General features: G+C 42.4%; 1 protein-coding gene across 2 annotated transcripts in view; it reads left to right on the forward strand.

Moving 5' to 3' along the window:
• LOC124120218 overlaps nucleotides 1-12,497 on the forward strand; it is a 38,660-nt gene extending 26,163 nt beyond the window's left edge. For both annotated transcript variants that reach the window (XM_046482986.2, XM_048382455.1), the window contains exon 4: nucleotides 11,627-12,497. In XM_046482986.2, coding sequence (XP_046338942.2) covers nucleotides 11,627-11,868 — 242 coding nt within the window. In that variant the 3' untranslated portion in view covers nucleotides 11,869-12,497. The remainder of the gene's footprint in view (nucleotides 1-11,626) is intronic.
• Nucleotides 12,498-13,532: the final 1,035 nt, after the last annotated feature.

Consider the following 13,532-nt stretch of genomic DNA (forward strand, 5'->3'; position numbering starts at 1 on the left):
ATATAGTTCGCAAAAGTTCTTTCTTGGTTTCTCTGCACACCAGTGCTCGTGGATTTTACCAAAGTTGTCATCGTCTAGGACCTGCATCACTTCGATAATCTGAAATACTGTTTTGCATGGATATTTATTCTAAAAGGAGTACTACCCTGACAGCCGAGGCTTTCGTGTTGCAGGCAAGGACATTGTCAGCTTATTGTTGTATGAGAAAATGACTTTGACACTTGATGGTTCAATGTTACATCTGAGGACGACATTGCCAGTTGGTGGTTCAGTATTACATGTGAGGACGACATTGCCAGTTGGTGGTTCAGTATTACATGTGAGGACGATATTGCCAGTTGATGGTTCAGTATTACATGTGAGGACAAACATTGCCAGTTGGTGGTTCAGTATTACATGTGAGGACAACATTGCCAGTTGATGGTTCAGTGTTACATGTGAGGACAATATTGCCAGTCGATGGTTTAGTATTACATGTGAGGACAACATTGCCAGTTGGTGGTTCAGTGTAACATGTGAGGACAACATTGCCAGTTGATGGTCCAGTATTACATGTGAAGGCAACATTGCCAGTTGGTGGTTCAGTATTACATGTGAGGACAACATTGCCAGTTGGTGGTTCAGTATTACATGTGAGGACAACATTGCCAGTTGGTGGTTCAGTGTAACATGTGAGGACAACACTGCCAGTTGATGGTTCAGTATTACATGTGAGGACAACATTGCCAGTTGGTGGTTCAGTATTACATGTGAGGACAACATTGCCAGTTGGTGGTTCAGTGTTACATGTGAGGACAACACTGCCAGTTGATGGTTCAGTATTACATGTGAGGACGATATTACCAGTTGTTGGTTCAGTGTAACATGTGAGGACAACATTGCCAGTTGTTGGTTCAGTGTAACATGTGAGGACGACATTGCCAGTTGGTGGTTCAGTGTAACATGTGTGGACAACATTGCCAGTTGATGGTTCAGTGTAACATGTGAGGACGATATTGCCAGTTGTTGGTTCAGTGTAACATGTGAGGACAACATTGCCAGTTGATGGTTCAGTGTTACATGTGAGGACAACATTGCCAGTTGGTGGTTCAGTGTAACATGTGAGGACGATATTGCCAGTTGTTGGTTCAGTGTAACATGTGAGGACAACATTGCCAGTTGGTGGTTCAGTGTAACATGTGAGGACAACATTGCCAGTTGGTGGTTCAGTATTACATGTGAGGACAACACTGCCAGTTAGTGGTTCAGTGTAACATGTGAGGACAACATTGCCAGTTGGTGGTTCAGTATTACATGTGAGGACGACATTGCCAGTTGGTGGTTCAGTGTAACATGTGAGGATAACATTGCCAGTTGGTGGTTCAGTGTAACATGTGAGGACAACATTGCCAGTTGGTGGTCCAGTATTACATGTGAGGACGACATTGCCAGTTGGTGGTTCAGTGTAACATGTGAGGACAACATTGCCAGTAGGTGGTTCAGTGTAACATGTGAGGACAATATTGCCAGTCGATGGTTTAGTATTACATGTGAGGACATCATTGCCAGTTGGTGGTTCAGTATAACATGTGAGGACAACACTGCCAGTTAGTGGTTCAGTGTAACATGTGAGGACAACATTGCCAGTTGTTGGTTCAGTGTAACATGTGAGGACAACATTGCCAGTCGATGGTTTAGTATTACATGTGAGGACAACATTGACAGTTGATGGTTTAGTATTTGATGTGAGGACGATATTGCCAGTTGGTGATTCGGTATTACATGTGAGGACAACATTGCCAGTTGATGGTTCAGTGTTACATGTGAGGACAATATTGCCAGTCGATGGTTTAGTATTACATGTGAGGACAACATTGCCAGTTGATGGTTCAGTATTACATGTGAGGACAACATTGCCAGTTGATGGTTTAGTATTTCATGTGAGGACGATATTGCCAGTTGTTGGTTCAGTATTACATGTGAGGACGACATTGCCAGTTGATGGTTCAGTATTACATGTGAGGACAACATTGCCAGTTGATGGTTCAGTGTAACATGTGAGGACAACATTGCCATTTGATGGTTCAGTATTACATGTGAGGACAACATTGCCAGTTGATGGTTTAGTATTTCATGTGAGGACGATATTTCCAGTTGGTGGTTCAGTATTACAAGTGAGGACAACATTGCCAGTTGGTGGTTCAGTATTACATGTGAGGACAACATTGCCAGTTGGTGGTTCAGTGTAACATGTGTGGACAACATTGCCAGTTGGTGGTTCAGTGTAACATGTGAGGACAACATTGCCAGTTGATGGTTCAGTGTAACATGTGAGGACAATATTGCCAGTTGTTGGTTCAGTGTAACATGTGAGGACAACATTGCCAGTTGTTGGTTCAGTGTAACATGTGAGGACAACATTGCCAGTTGGTGGTTCAGTATTACATGTGAGGACAACATTGCCAGTTGATGGTTCAGTATTACATGTGAGGACAACATTGCCAGTTGATGGTTCAGTGTTACATGTGAGGACAACATTGCCAGTTGTTGGTTCAGTGTAACAAGTGAGGACAACATTGCCAGTTGGTGGTTCAGTGTAACATGTCAGGACGATATTGCCAGTTGATGGTTTAGTATTTCATGTGAGGACGATATTTCCAGTTGGTGGTTCAGTATTAGAAGTGAGGACAACATTGCCAGTTGGTAGTTCAGTATTACATGTGAGGACAACATTGCCAGTTGGTGGTTTAGTATTTCATGTGAGGACGATATTTCCAGTTGGTGGTTCAGTATAACAAGTGAGGACAACATTGCCAGTTGGTGGTTCAGTATTACATGTGAGGACAACATTGCCAGTTGGTGGTTCAGTGTAACATGTTTGGACAACATTGCCAGTTGGTGGTTCAGTGTAACATGTGAGGACAACATTGCCAGTTGGTGGTTCAGTGTAACATGTGAGGACGATATTGCCAGTTGTTGGTTCAGTGTAACATGTGAGGACAACATTGCCAGTTGGTGGTTCAGTGTTACATGTGAGGACAACATTGCCAGTTGATGGTTCAGTGTAACATGTGAGGACAACATTGCCAGTTGTTGGTTCAGTGTAACATGTGAGGACAACATTGCCAGTTGGTGGTTCAGTGTAACATGTGAGGATGATATTGCCAGTTGGTGGTTCAGTGTAACATGTGAGGACAACATTGCCAGTTGGTGGTTCAGTATTACATGTGAGGACAACACTGCCAGTTGATGGTTCAGTGTAACATGTGAGGACGATATTGCCAGTTGTTGGTTCAGTGTAACATGTGAGGACAACATTGCCAGTTGATGGTTCAGTATTACATGTGAGGACAACATTGCCAGTTGGTGGTTCAGTATTAGATGTGAGGACAACATTGCCAGTTGGTGGTTCAGTATTACATGTGAGGACAACATTGCCAGTCGATGGTTCAGTATTACATGTGAGGGCAACATTGCCAGTTGATGGTTCAGTATTACATGTGAGGGCAATATTGCCAGTTGATGGTTCAGTATGTCATGTGAGGACAACATTGCCAGTTGGTGGTTCATTATTACATGTGAGGGCAACATTGCCAGTTGATGGTTCAGTATGTCATGTGAGGACAATATTGCCAGTTGATGGTTCAGTATGTCATGTGAGGACGATATTGTCAGTTGGTGGTTCAGTATTACATGTGAGGACAACACTGCCAGTTGATGGTTCAGTATGTCATGTGAGGACAACATTGCCAGTTGATGGTTCAGTATGTCATGTGAGGACAACATTGCCGGTTGATGGGTCAGTGTAACATGTGAGGACAACATTGCCAGTAGGTTGTTCAGTATTTTATGTGAGGACAACATTGCCAGTTGATGGTTCAGTATTACATGTGAGGACAACATTGCCAGTTGATGGTTCAGTATTACATGTGAGGGCAACATTGCCAGTAGGTGGTTCAGTGTAACATGTGAGGACAACATTGCCAGTTGGTGGTTCAGTATTACATGTGAGGACAACATTGCCAGTTGGTGGTTCAGTATTACATGTGAGGACGACATTGCCAGTTGGTGGTTCAGTGTAACATGTGAGGATAACATTGCCAGTTGGTGGTTCAGTGTAACATGTGAGGACAACATTGCCAGTTGGTGGTCCAGTATTACATGTGAGGACGACATTGCCAGTTGGTGGTTCAGTGTAACATGTGAGGACAACATTGCCAGTAGGTGGTTCAGTGTAACATGTGAGGACAACATTGCCAGTCGATGGTTTAGTATTACATGTGAGGACAACATTGACAGTTGATGGTTTAGTATTTGATGTGAGGACGATATTGCCAGTTGGTGATTCGGTATTACATGTGAGGACAACATTGCCAGTTGATGGTTCAGTGTTACATGTGAGGACAATATTGCCAGTCGATGGTTTAGTATTACATGTGAGGACAACATTGCCAGTTGATGGTTCAGTATTACATGTGAGGACAACATTGCCAGTTGATGGTTCAGTATTACATGTGAGGACAACATTGCCAGTCGATGGTTCAGTATTACATGTGAGGACAACATTGCCAGTTGGTGGTTCAGTATTACATGTGAGGACAACATTGCCAGTTGATGGTTCAGTATTACATGCGAGGACAACGTTGCCAGTTGATGGTTTAGTATTTCATGTGAGGACAACATTGCCAGTTGATGGTTCAGTATTACATGTGAGGGCAACATTGCCAGTAGGTGGTTCAGTGTAACATGTGAGGACAACATTGCCAGTTGGTGGTTCAGTATTACATGTGAGGACAACATTGCCAGTTGATGGTTCAGTATTACATGTGAGGACAACATTGCCAGTTGATGGTTCAGTATTACATGTGAGGGCAACATTGCCAGTTGATGGTTCAGTATTACATGTGAGGACAACATTGCCAGTTGATGGTTCAGTATTACATGTGAGGACAATATTGCCAGTCGATGGTTTAGTATTACATGTGAGGACAACATTGCCAGTTGATGGTTCAGTATTACATGTGAGGACAACATTGCCAGTTGATGGTTCAGTATTACATGTGAGGACAACATTGCCAGTTGGTGGTTCAGTATTAGATGTGAGGACAACATTGCCAGTTGGTGGTTCAGTATTACATGTGAGGACAACATTGCCAGTCGATGGTTCAGTATTACATGTGAGGGCAACATTGCCAGTTGATGGTTCAGTATTACATGTGAGGGCAATATTGCCAGTTGATGGTTCAGTATGTCATGTGAGGACAACATTGCCAGTTGGTGGTTCATTATTACATGTGAGGGCAACATTGCCAGTTGATGGTTCAGTATGTCATGTGAGGACAATATTGCCAGTTGATGGTTCAGTATGTCATGTGAGGACGATATTGTCAGTTGGTGGTTCAGTATTACATGTGAGGACAACACTGCCAGTTGATGGTTCAGTATGTCATGTGAGGACAACATTGCCAGTTGATGGTTCAGTATGTCATGTGAGGACAACATTGCCGGTTGATGGGTCAGTGTAACATGTGAGGACAACATTGCCAGTAGGTTGTTCAGTATTTTATGTGAGGACAACATTGCCAGTTGATGGTTCAGTATTACATGTGAGGACAACATTGCCAGTTGATGGTTCAGTATTACATGTGAGGGCAACATTGCCAGTAGGTGGTTCAGTGTAACATGTGAGGACAACATTGCCAGTTGGTGGTTCAGTATTACATGTGAGGACAACATTGCCAGTTGGTGGTTCAGTATTACATGTGAGGACGACATTGCCAGTTGGTGGTTCAGTGTAACATGTGAGGATAACATTGCCAGTTGGTGGTTCAGTGTAACATGTGAGGACAACATTGCCAGTTGGTGGTCCAGTATTACATGTGAGGACGACATTGCCAGTTGGTGGTTCAGTGTAACATGTGAGGACAACATTGCCAGTAGGTGGTTCAGTGTAACATGTGAGGACAACATTGCCAGTCGATGGTTTAGTATTACATGTGAGGACAACATTGACAGTTGATGGTTTAGTATTTGATGTGAGGACGATATTGCCAGTTGGTGATTCGGTATTACATGTGAGGACAACATTGCCAGTTGATGGTTCAGTGTTACATGTGAGGACAATATTGCCAGTCGATGGTTTAGTATTACATGTGAGGACAACATTGCCAGTTGATGGTTCAGTATTACATGTGAGGACAACATTGCCAGTTGATGGTTCAGTATTACATGTGAGGACAACATTGCCAGTCGATGGTTCAGTATTACATGTGAGGACAACATTGCCAGTTGGTGGTTCAGTATTACATGTGAGGACAACATTGCCAGTTGATGGTTCAGTATTACATGCGAGGACAACGTTGCCAGTTGATGGTTTAGTATTTCATGTGAGGACAACATTGCCAGTTGATGGTTCAGTATTACATGTGAGGGCAACATTGCCAGTAGGTGGTTCAGTGTAACATGTGAGGACAACATTGCCAGTTGGTGGTTCAGTATTACATGTGAGGACAACATTGCCAGTTGATGGTTCAGTATTACATGTGAGGACAACATTGCCAGTTGATGGTTCAGTATTACATGTGAGGGCAACATTGCCAGTTGATGGTTCAGTATTACATGTGAGGACAACATTGCCAGTTGATGGTTCAGTATTACATGTGAGGACAACATTGCCAGTCGATGGTTTAGTATTACATGTGAGGACAACATTGACAGTTGATGGTTTAGTATTACATGTGAGGACAACATTGACAGTTGATGGTTCAGTATTACATGTGAGGACAACATTGCCAGTTGATGGTTTAGTATTTGATATGAGGACGATATTGCCAGTTGGTGATTCGGTATTACATGTGAGGACAACATTGCCAGTTGATGGTTCAGTGTTACATGTGAGGACAACATTGCCAGTCGATGGTTTAGTATTACATGTGAGGACAACATTGCCAGTTGATGGTTCAGTATTACATGTGAGGACAACATTGCCAGTTGATGGTTTAGTATTTCATGTGAGGACGATATTGCCAGTTGGTGGTTCAGTATTACATGAGAGGACGTCATTGCCAGTTGATGGTTCAGTATTACATGTGAGGACGACATTGCCAGTTGATGGTTCAGTGTAACATGTGAGGACAACATTGCCATTTGATGGTTCAGTATTACATGTGAGGACAACATTGCCAGTTGATGGTTCAGTATTACATGTGAGGACAACATTGCCTGTTGATGGTTCAGTATTACATGTGAGGACAACATTGCCAGTTGATGGTTCAGTATTACATGTGAGGACAACATTGCCAGTTGATGGTTCAGTATTACATGTGAGGACGACATTGCCAGTTGATGGTTCAGTATTACATGTGAGGACAACATTGCCAGTTGATGGTTCAGTATTACATGTGAGGACAACATTGCCAGTAGGTGGTTCAGTATTACAAGTGAGGACAACATTGCCAGTTGATGGTTCAGTGTAACATGTGAGGACAACATTGCCAGTTGTTGGTTCAGTATTACATGTGAGGACAACATTGCCAGTAGGTGGTTCAGTATTACATGTGAGGACAACATTGCCAGTTGATGGTTCAGTATTACATGTGAGGGCAACATTGCCAGTTGATGGTTTAGTATTACATGTGAGGACAACATTGCCAGTTGGTGGTTCAGTATTACATGTGAGGACAACATTGCCAGTTGGTGGTTCAGTATAACATGTGAGGACAACATTGCCAGTTGGTGGTTCAGTATTACATGTGAGGACAACATTGCCAGTTGATGGTTCAGTATTACATGTGAGGGCAACATTGCCAGTTGGTGGTTCAGTATTACATGTGAGGACAACATTGCCAGTCGATGGTTTAGTATTACATGTGAGGACAACATTGCCAGTTGATGGTTCAGTATTACATGTGAGGACATCATTGCCAGTTGGTGGTTCAGTATTACATGTGAGGACAACATTGCCAGTTGGTGGTTCAGTGTAACATTTGAGGACAACATTGCCAGTTGTTGGTTCAGTATTACACGTGAGGACAACATTGCCAGTTGATGGTTTAGTATTTCATGTGAGGACAATATTTCCAGTTGATGGTTCAGTATTACATGTGAGGACAACATTGCCAGTTGATGGTTCAGTGTAACATGTGAGGACAACATTGCCAGTAGGTGGTTCAGTGTAACATGTGAGGACAACATTGCAAGTTGATGGTTCAGTATTACATGTGAGGACATCATTGCCAGTTGGTGGTTCAGTGTAACATGTGAGGACGACATTGCCAGTTGGTGGTTCAGTATTTCATGTGAGGACAACATTGCCAGTTGGTGGTTCAGTATTTCATGTGAGGACAACATTGCCAGTTGGTGGTCTAGTATTTCATGTGAGGACGATATTTCCAGTTGATGGTTCAGTATTACATGTGAGGACAACATTGCAAGTTGATGGTTCAGTATTTCATGTGAGGACGATATTGCCAGTTGGTGGTTCAGTATTACATGTGAGGACAACTTTGCCAGTTGATGGTTCAGTGTAACATGTGAGGACAACATTGCCAGTAGGTGGTTCAGTGTAACATGTGAGGACAACATTGCAAGTTGATGGTTCAGTATTACATGTGAGGACATCATTGCCAGTTGGTGGTTCAGTGTAACATGTGAGGACGACATTGCCAGTTGGTGGTTCAGTATTTCATGTGAGGACAACATTGCCAGTTGGTGGTTCAGTATTTCATGTGAGGACAACATTGCCAGTTGGTGGTCTAGTATTTCATGTGAGGACGATATTTCCAGTTGATGGTTCAGTATTACATGTGAGGACAACATTGCAAGTTGATGGTTCAGTATTTCATGTGAGGACGATATTGCCAGTTGGTGGTTCAGTATTACATGTGAGGACAACTTTGCCAGTTGGTGGTTCAGTGTAACATGTGAGGACGACATTGCCAGTTGGTGGTTCAGTATTTCATGTGAGGACAACATTGCCAGTTGGTGGTTCAGTATTTCATGTGAGGACAACATTGCCAGTTGGTGGTCTAGTATTTCATGTGAGGACGATATTTCCAGTTGATGGTTCAGTATTACATGTGAGGACAACATTGCAAGTTGATGGTTCAGTATTTCATGTGAGGACAACATTGCCAGTTGGTGGTCTAGTATTTCATGTGAGGACGATATTTCCAGTTGATGGTTCAGTATTACATGTGAGGACAACATTGCCAGTTGGTGGTTCAGTATTACATGTGAGGACAACATTGCCAGTTGATGGTTCAGTATTACATGCGAGGACAACGTTGCCAGTTGATGGTTTAGTATTTCATGTGAGGACAACATTGCCAGTAGGTGGTTCAGTATTACATGCGATGACAACATTGCCAGTTGGTGGTTCAGTGTAACATGTGAGGGCAACATTGCCAGTTGATGGTTCAGTATGACATGCGAGGACAACATTGCCAGTTGGTGGTTCAGTGTAACATGTGAGGACGATATTGCCAGTTGGTGGTTCAGTGTAACATGTGAGGACGATATTGCTCAGAGGTTGTTTGATCAAGGTTACAACATTGAAGGCCTCAGTAAAGCTTTCAAAATAATTTGATGGTAGATATGTGAAGGACATTTCCAAATTATGTCCGATGCAATTCCCTATTTTTACATGTACCATATGTTCCCATATTTTTGGGGCTGAACATATTGACTTGCCTTTGCATGTGTTTGTGACGGTGCCACCCGTGGGACAGGATACGATCATCTTTTCGCGAACACCTGGTATCATAACTATTTTATTGTGATTCATAAACACTTGCTCATGATATAGTCGGAATTGTACACTTAAGAGTTTTCCGCCTTTGTGTATCGACAGTTGAAACATCTCAAACAGTAAGGGGCGGTCGGGTAGCCTAGTGGTTAAAGCGTTCGCTCGTCACGCCGAAGAGCCGGATTCGATTCCCGACATGGGTACAATGTGTGAAGCCCATTTCTGGTGTCCCCCGTCGTGATTTTGCTTGAATATTGCTAAAAGCGGCGTAAAATCCAACTCATACTCACTCACTCTCAAACAGTATAGTCAATCACAATGTCGATACACAAAGGCGGAAAACTGTTTTGGTTGTCCCATACTCATCAAATACATTACCTAGTAACAACGGCATTTATTTAGATGCTACTAATAATCCATCTTCCCGAGGCAAGAGAGTTAACTGACTCCAGTTTCCACCCTTGCCGAAATAGACCGGAATTCCTGGGCTCGTTCGATGCGACACCATTGGCTATTACGAGTTATGTCCCTTCTATGCCTCTCCTATGTTCCAATCAGATTCCATCTCTTGTATCACATGCATTTGCTTCAAACAAAATGGCGGCGCCCTGTCAAGACGATCTGATCGATAATCAAGATCTATATTGTGATAAAACGATCCTTACATCGCGAAGTGCATCAAATCACGTGAGCACCTTGATTAAACATGAAGAGATTTGGCAAATATCTGCTGACAACGAGTTGGTGGTGCACTTCCTTTGCCAATCCTGCAATCGACCGAAATCTGCATAACAGTTATCGAACCGGATTTCGATTTCGTTGCGCGAATTTGATTCGACTACGCATAGACTCGTAACTCCATAATACCAGCCTAGTTCGGCACGGGTAAAAACTGGACTGTATAGTCAGTTAACTCTCTTGCCTAGGGAAGATGCGAATAATCATCAGACATAAACTTATAAAATACTCTGCCACATAACAGCCGTTCCTTTTGAGGACCATATTGTCAGCTCGTGGCACGGTGTTCCATGTGAGGACTGCGATGTTATTGTGCTGGATGTAAATAATAACGTAGCTGTAGTTACGAAAGATACTCGGGTTATAAAACACTTACATAACAGTTATTATCTTTAATGTCAATTATACAATGTATGCTATTTCTCATGTCACTTTCAATGGAAAATGGAAAAAAATATGTTTATATCACATGTGAGGACGACATTGTCACCTAATTAGGTTATCTATGTAAAAAACGACACTGTTGGAAACTGATGGATCAGTGTTACATGCGCTGAAGACATGAATCATCAGGTGGTCGGTGTTACATGTTAGAGTGAGTGAGTTTGGTTTAACGCCGCTTTTAACAGTATTCCAGTTATATCGCGGCGTGTCAGCTTAATGTGGGAGGAAAGCCCGAAGTGATGCAGGTCTCAGACGTTTACCACTTCGGTGAAACCCACGAGCACGGGTATGGTGCTGACAAACCTAGAAACATAATCGGGGAGAACCGGGATTCGAACCCACAATCATAGGTTTCTGGCGTGCCCAAGGGACGCAACTCTGCACAGCGAATCGCGGCGCCTTAGACGACTGGGCCACCCGTGCCCCCCGTTACATGTTAGAACGATTTTGTCTGTGATGGGATTTTGTATTGAGATTAGATATTGCTTCAGCTACAGCTACAAAACCAGATATGTTTATATCTAAAACTATGAGCCCGAATTTCCTTCTGAGAAAAACACCCTGGCAACAATGTTATTTTTGTGGTGGGCATTTTCTCTTTTTCAAAAGTCAGAAGCTTAATTATATTTTTCAATTTTTTTTGAGGATAATCAATTTTCTTCCATAAAATCCAAAATGTTAACAAGATGTTTACAGTGCTGCAACTTTTGTTTGTTTCAGTTAACTCCCGAGATTTGCGTGAACACGCAGGAAAAAGAAAGACGTCACAGAGGATGACGTTACTCACTGCACCGTTCTTGCAAGCTTGTTTCTCCTTCTGCCTTAACTACGCGGAATGTGAAGGTGTGAACTTCCTAAAGAACGCGTCGCCAATGGACATCAACTGTGAGCTGCTGTTCACCGAGACTGACGGAGAACAAGACGGCGCAGGCTGGACGTACTATCAACTCGTGCCCAACTGATTCTGGAAATTTGTTAATGAGGATAAGTTAAACGAAATCTTGACAATATGATTTGCTTTGTGTGCTCGACAAAAGTTAACGCATTAGCGCGTTAACGAATTGAATGGAACTTGATTACAATGTGTTTCTTACCATTTATCATCTTGTATTGAATAAACGTTTCTGTATCTTTTGAACTGAAATGAAAATTGCCTTGATTACGTGTTCTGCAGCAGTTTTATACTATGTTTACTATTACACTGGTTTTACCATTATAACCACACGAACTAACATAGGGGTGCTATCCTGCTTCTAAATGTTGAAACAATTTCAAATTGATGTGGGTCATTGATAATAATAAGTGCATTTCTAAGGCACCTTTTTCATTAACTACGTGGTTGCTCAAAGTGCACTTCTTACCACTCAACAATCATTCTCGGGTAACATTACAACCACCTAACCAGCTCCAATCCTTCCATGCCCCATTCCAACCCGCAACCCCGGAGAATCTACAGGTGTAGTTTTTGAACATCGCCTCCGTGGTCTAGTGGTAGAGCGTCCGCCCGGAGAACGGAAGGTCCGGGGTTCGATCCCCGACCGCGTCATACCAAAATACGTTAAAAGATGGTACTTGTTACTCCGTCTGGCGCTCGGCATTAAGGGGCTAAAACAAGGACTGGTCGGCTCGGAGTCAGTATACTGTGTCTGAGTGAGGTAGTCATGTTAAACTGCGGCATGGTATTTCAGTGAGCTAGTACTATAAATCGGCATCAGTCCGGACTAGTACAAGCAGCCACACAAACACACACACGTACATGCAAGTCGCTATATAAGTGCAATAATCTTGAACACGACGTTAAACCCCATTTCACCTCACCTCACCTATTAAATTGAAACATCCCGCCCCGTCAACACAATAATACAAAAGCAGAAAACTTCAACCATCAAATCAAACAGTAAATTAGCCATCTCGGACCGAATTAGCAACTGCCACAATCACCAGAACAATTGGGAAAACATCCAAATCCCCCCCAACAACCTCAACGACTTCATCAGACGCAGTCTACATTCAGCTCTACAAGCCTGCTAACAACAGAGATCAAGGCTATTTCATCCCGTTCACCTGCTATGAACTCATTAATGAATAGTTTTTTTCAAAATCATCCCACCTAAGTAGTTTAATCCGTGTGTTCTCTGTCCATAACTTGTTACAATATCATCCTTCTGTTGTTATTAGTCAACCTACTCATGTATGATAATTGTTGTTACTGTTAATCCTTCACCTACCATATATAAGTCTGTAATATGTTCATTACTCAATTTTGTTTGTCAACGGTATAAGGATCTATACCAAAACGTTGCTATTACAGTATAATAAAGAAGTTGTTATACATAAACTATTGTCTACTTTGTAACATATAGTCCAATGCATAGTGCCTCTCTCGTAGGTGATTTGTTTGTTTTGACTTTTTTTGTTAAAAAAAAGTAACAAAACCTTTTCCTTGATCATACGAAATTCAGTATACGATTCCAACTGGCATAGGCATGGTTTCTGAATTGCTATCAAATAGTGATGATACCAACTGTTCGCGTAATTTACAATTGCCCCTCTGGTGGCATTCGTCACAAACACATGCAAAGGAAAGTCATCGTTCACATGAAAAATACGGGAACAAATGGTACAT

The sequence above is a fragment of the Haliotis rufescens genome, unplaced genomic scaffold (genome assembly GCF_023055435.1).
Source record: "Haliotis rufescens isolate VD_foot unplaced genomic scaffold, xgHalRufe1.0.p SCAF_4, whole genome shotgun sequence".
NCBI classification, from domain to species: Eukaryota; Metazoa; Mollusca; class Gastropoda; order Lepetellida; family Haliotidae; genus Haliotis; species Haliotis rufescens.